The 11,774-nt window shown below is 49.7% G+C and overlaps 1 protein-coding gene across 1 annotated transcript; it reads right to left on the reverse strand.

The window, feature by feature from the left end:
• Nucleotides 1-6,774: 6,774 nt before the first annotated feature.
• LOC101758020 lies at nucleotides 6,775-10,709 on the reverse strand. Its single transcript, XM_012843818.3, has 7 exons — nucleotides 10,315-10,709; nucleotides 10,123-10,218; nucleotides 9,453-9,493; nucleotides 8,731-8,842; nucleotides 8,212-8,292; nucleotides 7,311-7,513; nucleotides 6,775-7,026 (listed from the first exon to the last, which is right to left on the reverse strand). Exons 1-6 carry the CDS (start codon nucleotides 10,507-10,509, stop codon nucleotides 7,448-7,450), a joined length of 591 nt encoding a protein of 196 aa, XP_012699272.1. The 5' UTR covers nucleotides 10,510-10,709; the 3' UTR covers nucleotides 6,775-7,026; nucleotides 7,311-7,447.
• Between the last annotated feature and the right edge of the window lie 1,065 nt (nucleotides 10,710-11,774).

The following is an 11,774-nucleotide window of genomic DNA, read 5'->3' on the forward strand; positions in this document are numbered from 1 at the left end:
ACTGTTGGATGCTATTGTGGCTGATGGTTTTGAACCAAATTATGCAATGCCCCATATTTTCTGGTTATTTGTTGCTTGATGATCTTTTTTTCCTTCAAAGGATAGCTAATTTTGGGCAATATTACTACTCCCTCCGTTTCAAATTATAGATTATTTTGGCTTTTCTAGGTGCATAGATATTATTATGCATCTAGATATATCTATGCACCTAGAAAAACCAAAATAATTTATAATTTGGAACGGAGGGAGTACCGAAAAGAAGAATCTTAGTGTTCCAATACCATCCAAAGTGCCCACAGTTTGGTTTTTCTACCGCCCTGCCATGATCTGTCAACAGTAAGGCTATCGATGTGCCTCCAAAGCACTCACCACTTGGTCATGCTTTATACTTAATTGCCAGTTTGTTTTAGTTGAGGCATTTCAAAAACTGCTTTTGGCATTTTCATAAGCATCCAAGCTCTAGAAGCACACGTCTAGCAACCACAATTGCTATGAATTTGTTAGCGCTTAGTCAGGCTGGTAGAAAAAGAATTGTCATTAACAGATGGTGCTATATTTTTTTATGCAGGTACCTCTGTACCAGGCTACACACTGGAGTAGAAAAAGAACAGTGAGAATCATGGGCCATCAACAAATTTGGTTTAGATGGAATCATGTTCCTCTAAAAAGAGGGATCAATGTTAATACTGCCAGTAATCATAGGGATAGGTTTTGCTTGCTGGGCCTCGTCGATCCTGCACACTGAACTCCTTTGGTAGGTTTGCATAATTTTTTTGAGAATACGCAGGAGAGCTGTGTATCTTTGCATTAAGAAGAAGAAATTAGTACAACGTTTTTACAACGTGGGCCATCCGGACACACGCACACGGTTAGGATGTAGGAACTGTATTACAAAATGAAAAAACAACAACTTGATGTGAAAACTGTCGAGGCTAATAGACTAAAGGCCCCTAGCCCCAACAGCTGCAGCCGGCCATCCCAAAATTGCCATGTGTTCAGCGCCGGCTTCCATCCATAGCTGAGCCTGATGTAGAATGGTCGTGGTCAGGTAGGTAGCGGATTGGGCTGGTGATCTGCTAAAGACTCTATCGTTTCTTTCTTTCCAGATAGTCCAGGAAATCAACATGAACAATGAATCAAATCCTTTCTTCCTGTGCTTGGACATTCCCCCTCTCAACTGCATCCACCAATCTGTTACTGTCAGTCCAGGACTTGGGACTTGGATGTTCAGGACCCTACTGACGGCGAACCAGATCTCCTGGGTATAGCAGCATGACGCAAAGAGGTGGTCAGCAGTCTCAATTCCTTGATCACACAGAGCACAATCAGTACTATCTTGCAGCCCCCATCTGTGCCTTCGTTCAGCAGTCCACAACCTGTCTCTGACGGCTAACCACATGAAGAACTTAACTTTCAATGGTGCCCAAGTCCTCCAGATCGCATTGGCTGCAGGGAAAGTTATGGCTCCTTGGAATAGAAATTGGTAGGCCGATCTTGCCGTGTATGTGCCTGACGGTTCCCATTTCCATGAAACGATGTCTTCGGTCCCCGGCTGAAGCAGGACACTATCGGTTATGTGCCACAGTTGGATGTACCGCAGCAATGCATTGATTGTTGGCCGTCCGACAATATCGGCAATCCACCGTCTGTCCAAAAGAGCTTCAGCAACTGTTCTTGTTTTTGCAGTCTTCGGTCTGATCAATCTACATAGATCCGGTGCAATGTCACATGGGGATTCATCACCATTCCACTTATCCTTCCAGAACAGTGCCAGGTTACCATCTCCTAATTGCACAGTGATTGATGCCTGAAACATCTGACAGAGTAGTAGGTCATCTCCAAACTGAATTTGCAAATGTTTCCATGGCCTATTAGCATCTGTTCGCTGCAGCCATAACCATCGCAGCCGTAGGGCATAGGAGGCTATCTTCAGGTCCTGAATTCCCAAACCTCCAAACTTCATCGGCCTGCATACACCGGTCCAGGCTACCATGCACTGTCCACCCTGGCACTTTTCTTTCCCTGCCCAAAGAAATCCCCGGCGGCGCTTATCAATTTCGTGTATGACCCAGTCCAGGATTTTCAACGAGATAATGGTGTGGATGGAAATGGCCCTCATGACAGATTTTATAGTTGTCAGCCTCCCAGCTTTGTTCATGAGGGGTGCTCGCCAAGTCGGCATGCTTTTAGTGATCTTGTCAACAAGTCGGCGCTTATCAATCTTGACAGAAGCTTTGCAACCAATTTTGCGAAACTATAGATCAGGCTTATGGGGCGGTAATCTCCTGGGTTCTTAGGTTCAGGCCCTTTAGGAATGAGTGTAATGAGCGCCCCATTTAGCCGGTGCAACTGTGTACAGCCACTTCTGTAAAAGGCGTTGAAAGCAGCCATTATGTCCTCCTTAATCACTTGCCATGCTGATCTGTAAAACTCAGCCGTGAATCCATCAGGACCCGGTGATTTGTCATTGGGCAGGGACTTGATCGTGCACCACACCTCCTCCTCAGAGAATGGCGCTTCCAAATGGGAGAGTTGAGCCGGCTGAATTCCCAGTGCAGTGCCAGCAGGAGGTTGATGGCTTCTGAACATTGATGTGCTGTGCCCATGATGCTTGTGAAGTACTGAAACAGCACCTCTTCTTTCTCTTGCAGCGTTATTGCAACGCCATCGTCAGTGTGTAGTTGGGCAATATGCTTCTTCTTTGTTCTGTTACTTGACTGCAAGTGGAAAAGCTTGGTGTTCGCGTCGCCATCTTTCAAGAATGTGATGCGCGAGCGTAGACGTGCCATCATTCGCTCCAAGGAGGAAAGGCCCAGCACCTTAAGCTCGAGCTCCTTTCGCAGCTGCATTTCGTCGTGAGATAGCTGCCGTGCCTCCTGAGCCTTATCCAACCACAACACTACTGTCTTCGCAATGAGAAGTTGAGTTTTGATTTGGCCCACACTGCGTTGGCTCCAACTTTGGAGTTTTTTGGCCGTGTTTTTTAGCTTGGCATCGATCCGGGATAGGGGATCAGTGATTGTTTCTTGGCAAGTCCAGCCCTCTTGCACGGCCTCAAGGTATCCAGGGATCTTGAGCCACCAATTTTCAAAGTGGAATCGTCGTTTAACGTGAAAAGAAGCATTGGTTGCTAGGAGTAAGGGACAATGATCACAGATGTCCTAGGAGAGGGCTTGGAGGTAGCAGAAGGGAAAGTTCAGCTCCCAATCCACCGTGACGAGCACCCTGTCCAATTTTTCCATTGTGGGGTTATCCCTCTTGTTGCTCCAGGTATAGCGACGCCCTTGGAGAAAGACGTCCTTCAAGTGCATCCCATCTACAAAGCGCCTGAACCTGCCCATGTTTCCTACGGTTGCTGTTGACATTGTTCTTGTCAGAAGCGTGGAGAATCAAGTTGCAATCACCGGCAATCACCCAGGGGCCATCCAGGCGGTTTTTGATGGACCGTAGGTCATCTAGGAATTCCACCTTATCGATATCAGGCTGTGGACCATAGACAGAGGTTAAGAACCATTGCTCAATGTTAGCTTCCATGGCGATGGTCACAGTAACTGAAAACCGCCCGATGTGCAAGACGGTGCCGAGCACCTCCGGTCTCCTGCAGGCCACAAGAATTCCCCCACTGGCACCCGAAGACGGCAAATAAGCGAAGCTCGAGAATCGCGTTCCGAGCATTTCACTGACGAGGAAGGGGGTAATTACAGCCAATTTGGTCTCCTGGATACACACGATCGATGCATTCGCATCTGCATGCCACTACCGTACGGAGATAGTCTCTACGGCTCCTCGCGTTCAAGCCTCTCGTGTTCCAAACCAGTATGTTAAGATTACACTGATTCATGAGTGTAAGTGCAACCGTAGGTGATGCTGGAGGTGCATCGACGTCAGGTGCTGCTACTAGTGCAGGCAGCTTGTTGCGCCACCATCCTGAGATCGTCATCAGAAAGTTCCCGGGCGGCCGGAAAGATGTCACGCAGGGCGGCGAAATGCTGCGGCCGCATGGCCGTAACAAGGAATCTGTCGAAATCTTTCGCAGCTTCCTGGTGAAGTTCCTCTTCACGCGAGATGATGCCCAGCTTGCGCATCGCCAATATTTCTCCTTTCTTGGACGGCCTGACGAGTGCGTTCACCGTTCGGCTGGCGAGGCGCCCGCTGCGACGTGGCGCAGGCACCGGGTTCACCGGTGGCCTACTGATCAGCAGTTCCTGCAACGCCAAGCGTATGCTGGATAGGAACGCCGTCGTCTTGGCCATGGCAACAGCGGAGCACGAACCCGGGGAAGCAGGTGGCGCCTGCTCAGGAGCCTGAACTCCAGTCCTGCTGCCGTTCTGCTTGTGGCCGCTTCGCTTCCCCCGTTCCTGACGCGCCACCGATGCCGTCGGGCACTTGCTACTTGTTCCAGCAGCCCTGGCCTTACCCCGCCGAGAAACCGGCGTCAGCAGGGATTCGTGCAGCATAGGATCCGGCCCAAGAATCCCGCCGCTGTCGCTGCATTCTTGACGTGTGAACAGTGACTGCATGTCCTCGAAGCCGATGCCAGCGGCGCTGGTTCCTTGGCTTGGCTGCAAGTGGGGCCCGGCTTCCTCCAACCCGGCCTCGGCGGTACAGTGTCCTTCCCGTTGGGGAAAGTTGCCCTTTTGGGTCAGAGAGAGTGGCAGCGGCAGCATGTTCACGGGTGCAACAGCGTCGCCACTTTTTGCCTCGGCATCAGCGCGGCATGGCTCCTGCAGTGTTGTTGGGACGGGCATCGGGGCGAGAGGCGTCGCCGGAGATTGCTCATCTGCAGGGAAGGCAGGCTTCACCGGTGAGGAATGCGGTGCCGGTGCGGCCTCAGAGCAGCGCTTCGGCGCCGTCGAGGTTGGCGATGGAGCCGGCGCGTGAACTGGCGAGGCCCGTGGCGCGGCTAGCGTAGCCGCACGGTGATCATTGGCACACCGCAATCGCACGCCAGAGCTCGGGGCCGGAGCAGACGGTCCGGCGCTCCCATCTTCCACTCCGGCTTGCGTGAAGAAGCCGTGCAAGCGCGGACCAACACCCCTTGATTCAGCAGGAGGACGCCAGGATTGTTCTTGCCGTGCGCCAGCTCCATGCATGAGCGGGAACACCCTCGATCTCCAGAGCCACCCTGAATTGCAGCGTGCCAGTGTCCGCCCTCACCAAGCGAGTCCACGGCCTGAAGAACAGCCAAACATCGCCTACCGGAACGCTCCCTGGCTCGTTGCGTGGTGAAGATCACCAGGAAGCTTTCCGGTGAGAAGCGACGGGAGGTGAAGTTGTCTGCGCCCGCCTCGGGGAGATCCGCGATGGCAAGGCGCATACCTTCTGGAGGGACGTCCACGTTGCCCCCTGGCGCCGCCGCAAGCAAGGCCAAGCGGAGCCTTCCTTCCTCCGCGTCCATGTCGTCGTCGCGGGAGATGAAGCAGGTTTCCTCGATGGGGCGACTGGATGGGTGGCCCGGCGGTGTGTCATCATCGTCGTAGTGGGCGTGAGGGTGCGGTTCCGAACCTTGGCCAGCCGCGTCCCTCGAACCCGGCGGCACCTCCCCGTGGGGCGGCCGCAGCGGGTTACAATCCCGGCGAGGTGAGGTCGGGGAAGGACGCCTCCCGCGAGGGCGGGAGGTCCGGCAACCGTTGCCATGTTGGGTCGTACCGGTGCCGAGCGCCGGCGAACGATGGCGACGCGGATGGTGTTCCTGGCTGCCGGTTGGGGAGGGACGGGACCCGTGCGGAGTGCGACCCACCGTAGCTGGAGGAGACACGCGTGGGCCGGGTAGGCGTTGTTCCCCGTAGCTCGAGGTAGAAGACCGCGGCGACGGGGCACGCCCATGCGCGTAGTGTCCCCTCGGCGTTGGAGGCGAGCCGTGCCTAGCCCGAACCAGGCGTCGCCCACCGCCTGCCTCTAACGATGCTGAACTCACCGGGCTGCGCGGACGCTTGCAATCTTTGGCATAGTGCCAAAACCCGCGGCAGCTGAAGCACCTGGTCGGCAGGCGGCATTGGGCCACTAGGTGCAAGGAGAGGCAAGTGGGACACCTCCCTGAGAACGCCGGTGGGATAGTTCTGGCTGCCAGCGGCGGTTGTGGCTGGGAAGGTGGCCGCCGCTGGGCGAGCCGCTGACGGCGCCTGCGACGAGATCTTGTTCGTCGGCTCTCTGCCATAGTCCATCCCTCCTCCACCGGCGCCGGTGCAGAGACCGCAGCAGGTTCGGGGCGCTCCTGACGGCGCACCGGCACATACTCCGCGCGGCGGATGGGAAGCCCGCGAACCAGACGCGTCTGGCCGCGGCGTCGTTCCTGACGGCGGCCATGACGGTCCCCCGCATGAGGTCCGAGGCGGTCACGCACAGATCTGAGCGCGCGCGGAGAAGCAGGGTTGCGGCTAGGCTGCGCTGGTAGAGGGGCGGGGGCAGCGGCGATGGCCGGCACCGGAGAGGCAGGCGCACGCAGCAGAACGTCGCGGTAGGAAGGGCGAGGCGAGGAGGCGCAGAGGGAAGCGGCGTCGGAGTCCGAGTTGTCCATCCACCTCACCTGCTTGCCTCGCCCGCCGGAAGCGCCGCCAGGGTAAAAGGGGGAGGGTGGAGGGGGAGCGGTTGCGGTCGCCGGCGCCGGAGTGGAGGCCGGCGAGGGTTGGCCGTGGAGGCCGGGAGCGCGGAGCGGGGAGGAGAGCAAGAGCGAGCCATTCAACTCCCCCTCACCTACAGTGCTCGAGCTTCGTAGGTTTGCATAATGTTTCAACGTCTCTGCATAGTGATTATGCTATCAAAAAACAGAGTATGTGAAAAGGATTAAGGTACTACAATCCATCTGTCAAAGAGAGGAAGTTGCTTCAACTATGATCCACGAACAAGACAATGCTTGCACACAAAATTCAGGCAAATTATTCAGCAACACAGTACAAAGACAGGCATACACGAGATCAGCATACTACATCACACAAACGCTGGAATGTAACTAAAACAACAGGCTTCCAGACGACCCAGAACCCAGAACTACAGTTCAGCTGAAAGCCCAGAAGAAAGCAGCAAGTCCTGTCCATTAAAAGCATGGCGTTAACAAGAGAAACATCTGTATCTGTAAAAGAAAGAAATAGGATCCGATGCAATATCGCTGTAACGCGAAATCTCAAATGTGAGGCACATGCAACTGCAAAGCCTATAGATATGTAGCATGGAGATATCAAGTTTATAATCTGTAAAGTTGGTATAAACAAATAGCAAGGATTCATAGCAAAGCCATATCAGTATGTTGCATGGAGATATCAAGTTAGAATCTGTAGACTTGGTATAAACAAAAGGCAATGATTCATACTTACAGTGGAACTAGAGGAGATACACTTCAACAAAGAGGCTTGATGAACAACCAATGGTTATGACCAAGCAGCATGCTATCAACAGGAAAAACAATTATCTACACTGGGGATGAGAGATGTTTGATCCTTTTGGTCAGTCATCAGGCTGCTTCAGACCGCTCAGCAATTAACAGTGACTCAAGTTCTTCTCTCCGTTTCTCGAGCTCCTGAAATACCATGATTCAGAAAATAAGACATAGCAACATTAGTGATGGAGCATGGAACAAAAATTATGCTCGTACGATTTAGGCTGTAGACTTTTCATAGAAACTAAGAGGGGCGGTTTTGGAAATATATTATTCAAGAAACAATCACTTGCCTCTGAATAACAGCAAACAACAGTGTAGCTTCTTTTTTTTAATCAGTGCGTATACAAACAGATGCAAGTCTCTTGTGAGAGCATGTGTTTACTTGATGTGTACTCTGTTGTATTCTAACAAACGAAATTTTCACGAAACAGGTTCATCTTTCTTTTCTTGAGCTAGAAAAGCATATTTTAAGGTTACTTTCTATATTTCTAATTTGCTGCAATTGGTTTTCAGCTACAGATTCTACTGAACTCTAAATGGGAAGGAGAACAAGCAGAAAACAGGGACTTTCAAGGGACAGTTTCGAGTTAAAACATAAAGATTCTACTGAACTCTAAATGGGAAGGAGAACAAGCAGAAAACAGGGACTTTCAAGGGACAGTTTCGAGTTAAAACATAAAGAAATCCGGGGATTGAGCTAAGCCACACTGTAATTTCAGGTATGAGCTACGGCAATAATGTCTTGCAAACAGAGAAAACTAGGGATCAAAACACAGAAAATGTCCAGCCTCAGGATTCAATGCTATCTCTACTACAATTAGGAACCGAGTACTCACCTTCAAATCCTTGACCGCTTGCTCCCGTGATGTCTCTTTCTGCTGCTTACGACGTTTCAACACACCAAGGCACAATATACCCTGCATATTCAAGTTTTTAAAAAAAAAATGCATGTCATGGATATTTATGATGATGCAGCATAAAAATGTTGATCATTTGTTCCATTGCAGTAACAAGACCATACTTTTCTATGATACGCTGGGTCAGGGACAGCTTCATAATATTATTACAAGATGCCAGAGCCATTACTAGTATTTATAAGAGAAGTTCCAGGCCATACTTTAAGCATTCATCTGGTCCATTATTCTATGAAGCCATTTGGATAAGATTGGGTAGTTACTAGGCTAATTCCCCCCCCCCCCCCCCAAAAAAAAAAAAAAAAAAGATTGCAAGGCCATCAGTGTCCTATGAGATTTGATGACCAACAGAGTAACAGTGTTCATTCGAATTTCAGAAGTAGAAAGGCAGTTACACTGACACAAATTGATCATGAACCCCCCAAAACTCTACAAACTTACCGAGATTATGTAGACAGCTCCACATGCAAGAAGCATATAGCTGGCAATCTCCTGGAGCAAAAGCAGATCATTCCTCTCAACATTTGGGTATGCCTTCGTCATGACAGCAACACTGCCAAGAACCAAAGGTAAAAGAAACTCAACAGAGGAATAGACATGTAAGATATCTCAGCTTGTGCAAGGATAATAATTAATAGGATTGTTCCCACATGTTCCTGTATTCACGGAACTGCTCATAGGCAAGAAACTTCAAATTAAAATGTTCAATACCAGCTGTACAGCAGGTGGTTTAGTCTGGATACATGGTTTGAACTCTGAACTGCCAAACTTTTCATGCCATTATTCTAAAACATTCAATCAAGTTTTTCATGATAAGCATATGACATCGTCCAATTTTTGTTCAGGTTTATTAAAAAAGCAAGTTTTCATTTGTCAAGATAAGCAGCTATTTTTTTTATTTCATGAAGCATCCAATTGATCATTTACAAATCAATGCCACACCCTCATGCCTAGATTCTCTCTGTTTTCCATTTTTTTGTACATTGCTTGCACAAAAGGGGGCCAGAATTGAGTTGATATAATATGTCGATGAGCACCACATCTTTATATGGCAGCAAGCATAGGTTGTCTGTACATTCTACTATATGTGCACAGATTGAGTTCTGAGTTTTGGGAAAGTAATAGGAGAAAAACAGAGATATATGCTCATCCAGAATACTTACAATATCTGTAGCATTCCCCTTGCAGGCAAGTATTCAAATATCTGGTCAAATGAAGAATAGAAACATTAGTAAACCAACTAGCCACAAAATTATCAAATTGCTAAGGCAATCTCACTATATGTTGGATCCATATATAAAATATTTAATATCCATGCCTAAAACAAAGGGAAAAAATAACAAAATCTGTTGACTGAAACAGTTAAAGCCAAACATAGTAATAACTACTACATCAGAATTCAGAACAGATCAGCACCATAAATTTGTGGAACTATATGTAGGAGTATTGATAAACACAAAAAAATTGGCATCCACACTTGACAAACCCACACCTATTCCAAGACACCTAAAAAAAACTAGATTTGTATATGGAATAGCCTCAAATTGGACATTGCAAATATTAACTTAACAGAAGCCACAATAACAAGCCAAGCAGAGTACCAGAAAGCTTACAACTGATAAGTTTCACAACTAATTAGTTAATCAAATGGTGTGTTATCATAGGAGTATGGCATAGCCTTCCATAGTCAATCAGATAGCGATCAATTCGTCTCTAACCGAATAAGGTCATTGCTACAGAACAGTTATCACTGAGCCAAGTGAAACAGGGGGAGAACAGAGCATAACTGAGCGAAGTGAAAGTGAAACAGGGGAGAAAGAGACAAGAGGAAACCTTGCAGAACTTGACGATGAATTCCCACTCGGTCTCGAGGACGCCGACGAAGATGGAGAACACCACCGCGTAGCACCGGAATACGCCCCCTAATATCTGCGGAAGAAGAACCCAACCACAGTCAAATCGGCGGGGTAGTAGTTATGGATTGGAAGGGGCCGGGGGAGTTGGGAGCTCGAGCGAGCGGCTTACGTCGATGCCGCCGCGGAAGGAGTGGACGGCGGAGAGGACGTTGACGGCGACGCAGAGGAGCGCGGTGGCCGCCGTGACGACCCCGAAGCAGCGGCACACGATGAGGAGCGGGTCGGCGCCGGACCGCTGGGGGCGGATCGCCCCGCCGCCGCCGGCAGCCTGCGCCGGCGAGTTCGGACCGGACCCCGACGACATGGTGTCGCGGCGCTTCCCCTTCCGCCGGCGGTTCACCTCCGACGAGGCTTGGCGAGCGGAATCGAGAGCGAGGTGGAACGGAAACGGAAGGGAAGCCGCCGGAGCATTTAAAGCAGAGTGGCGTGGCAGCGGGGTGGACACCTGGGCGCGTGAGGTGGAGGGGAGCGCCAATGGGGGCGGAGGTCGTGGCGCCTCCTGCCTGGTGCCGGGACAGCTCCCACCCCATGCTGGTGGTAGGTACCGGGAAGCCTGCTATAAATAAAGGATGTTTCTTTCCATTTCAGGACAGCTCATGCTGCTCAGCATCAAAATTGGTTACTCATCTGATGTCGCACTTGATGAACAGATGAAGCTGGATCCTTTCTTCAGCAAATAAAATAAGATAAAAAATAAAAAATTCAAAGACCCATCAGAAGTTTCTAGCAGAGGCACAGACGCACAGTTACCACCTGACGCAGTGGAGACCTTTCTTGTGTCCTCTGGCTGTTTGCACATTCTTTTCCTACAACCTGCACTACAACCTGCAGGGGATACCCTGTGCAAAAGCAGAGCAGTAGCTATGTGACAGGGGATTTCATGGCGCTCAAGGCAAGGAGTACGTAGATGTCTGAAGGCACACAGGTAGCTAGGAGTACATCTGACACATCTGACTTGAGCATTGGGTAACCTCACTGGTAATCAGAATTTCATGCTACTCAATTCTGATTTCTGAAACTGACTGGAACCTGCACTACTGCACAGGTAGCTACATCTGACTTCTACCAGCAAGTGTACTCTGACGCACAAAGTCACTGACCATGTCAAGATACTGACCAGGTAGTTACAGGGATGGTAGAACTTTGCTCATTCAGGCTGCCAATTAAACCTGGAGCACTTAAAAGTTAAACCTGTCAGACAACAAATTGATTGTAGTAGATGGAGAAGATAATTCCTCAGTGGTGTCCTTCCCCAACATGATCCGCTTAAGGTTGGCATCATGCGGCTTAACAAAGTTCCCTAGCAGTTTGAGGCACCTAAATGGGATCGAGGGACTTGATCTTTCAAAATAACCAAATCCAGTGGGTATGGGAAAAATCTGACAAACCCCAGGTTTCTTCTTTCTGAATTTATCACACAATGGATTAAATAACGTTGGCTACGACACATTCCTTCCTTTTTTCATAGTTCCAGTCAACTAGCATTAACTAACTTTTTCAAGGCCTCTAGAAACAGTATTTCAGGGAGCATCCCAACATCATATCCTTTTGTACTAACAGTATTGAATA

Source organism: Setaria italica, chromosome II, assembly GCF_000263155.2.
Source record: "Setaria italica strain Yugu1 chromosome II, Setaria_italica_v2.0, whole genome shotgun sequence".
Taxonomy (NCBI): domain Eukaryota; kingdom Viridiplantae; phylum Streptophyta; class Magnoliopsida; order Poales; family Poaceae; genus Setaria; species Setaria italica.

What these genes read in the sequence shown, in the direction of transcription:
- LOC101758020 (XM_012843818.3), bottom strand. Translation starts at nt 10,509, where the DNA reads ATGTCGTCGGGGTCCGGTCCGAACTCGCCGGCGCAGGCTGCCGGCGGC. An exon ending in TCATCGTCAAGTTCTGCAAG is followed by an intron (nt 9,494 to 10,122) that starts GTTTCCTCTTGT and finishes TCATTTGACCAG; the next exon opens with ATATTTGAATACTTGCCTGC. An exon ending in AAGCGGTCAAGGATTTGAAG is followed by an intron (nt 7,514 to 8,211) that starts GTGAGTACTCGG and finishes ATGGTATTTCAG; the next exon opens with GAGCTCGAGAAACGGAGAGA.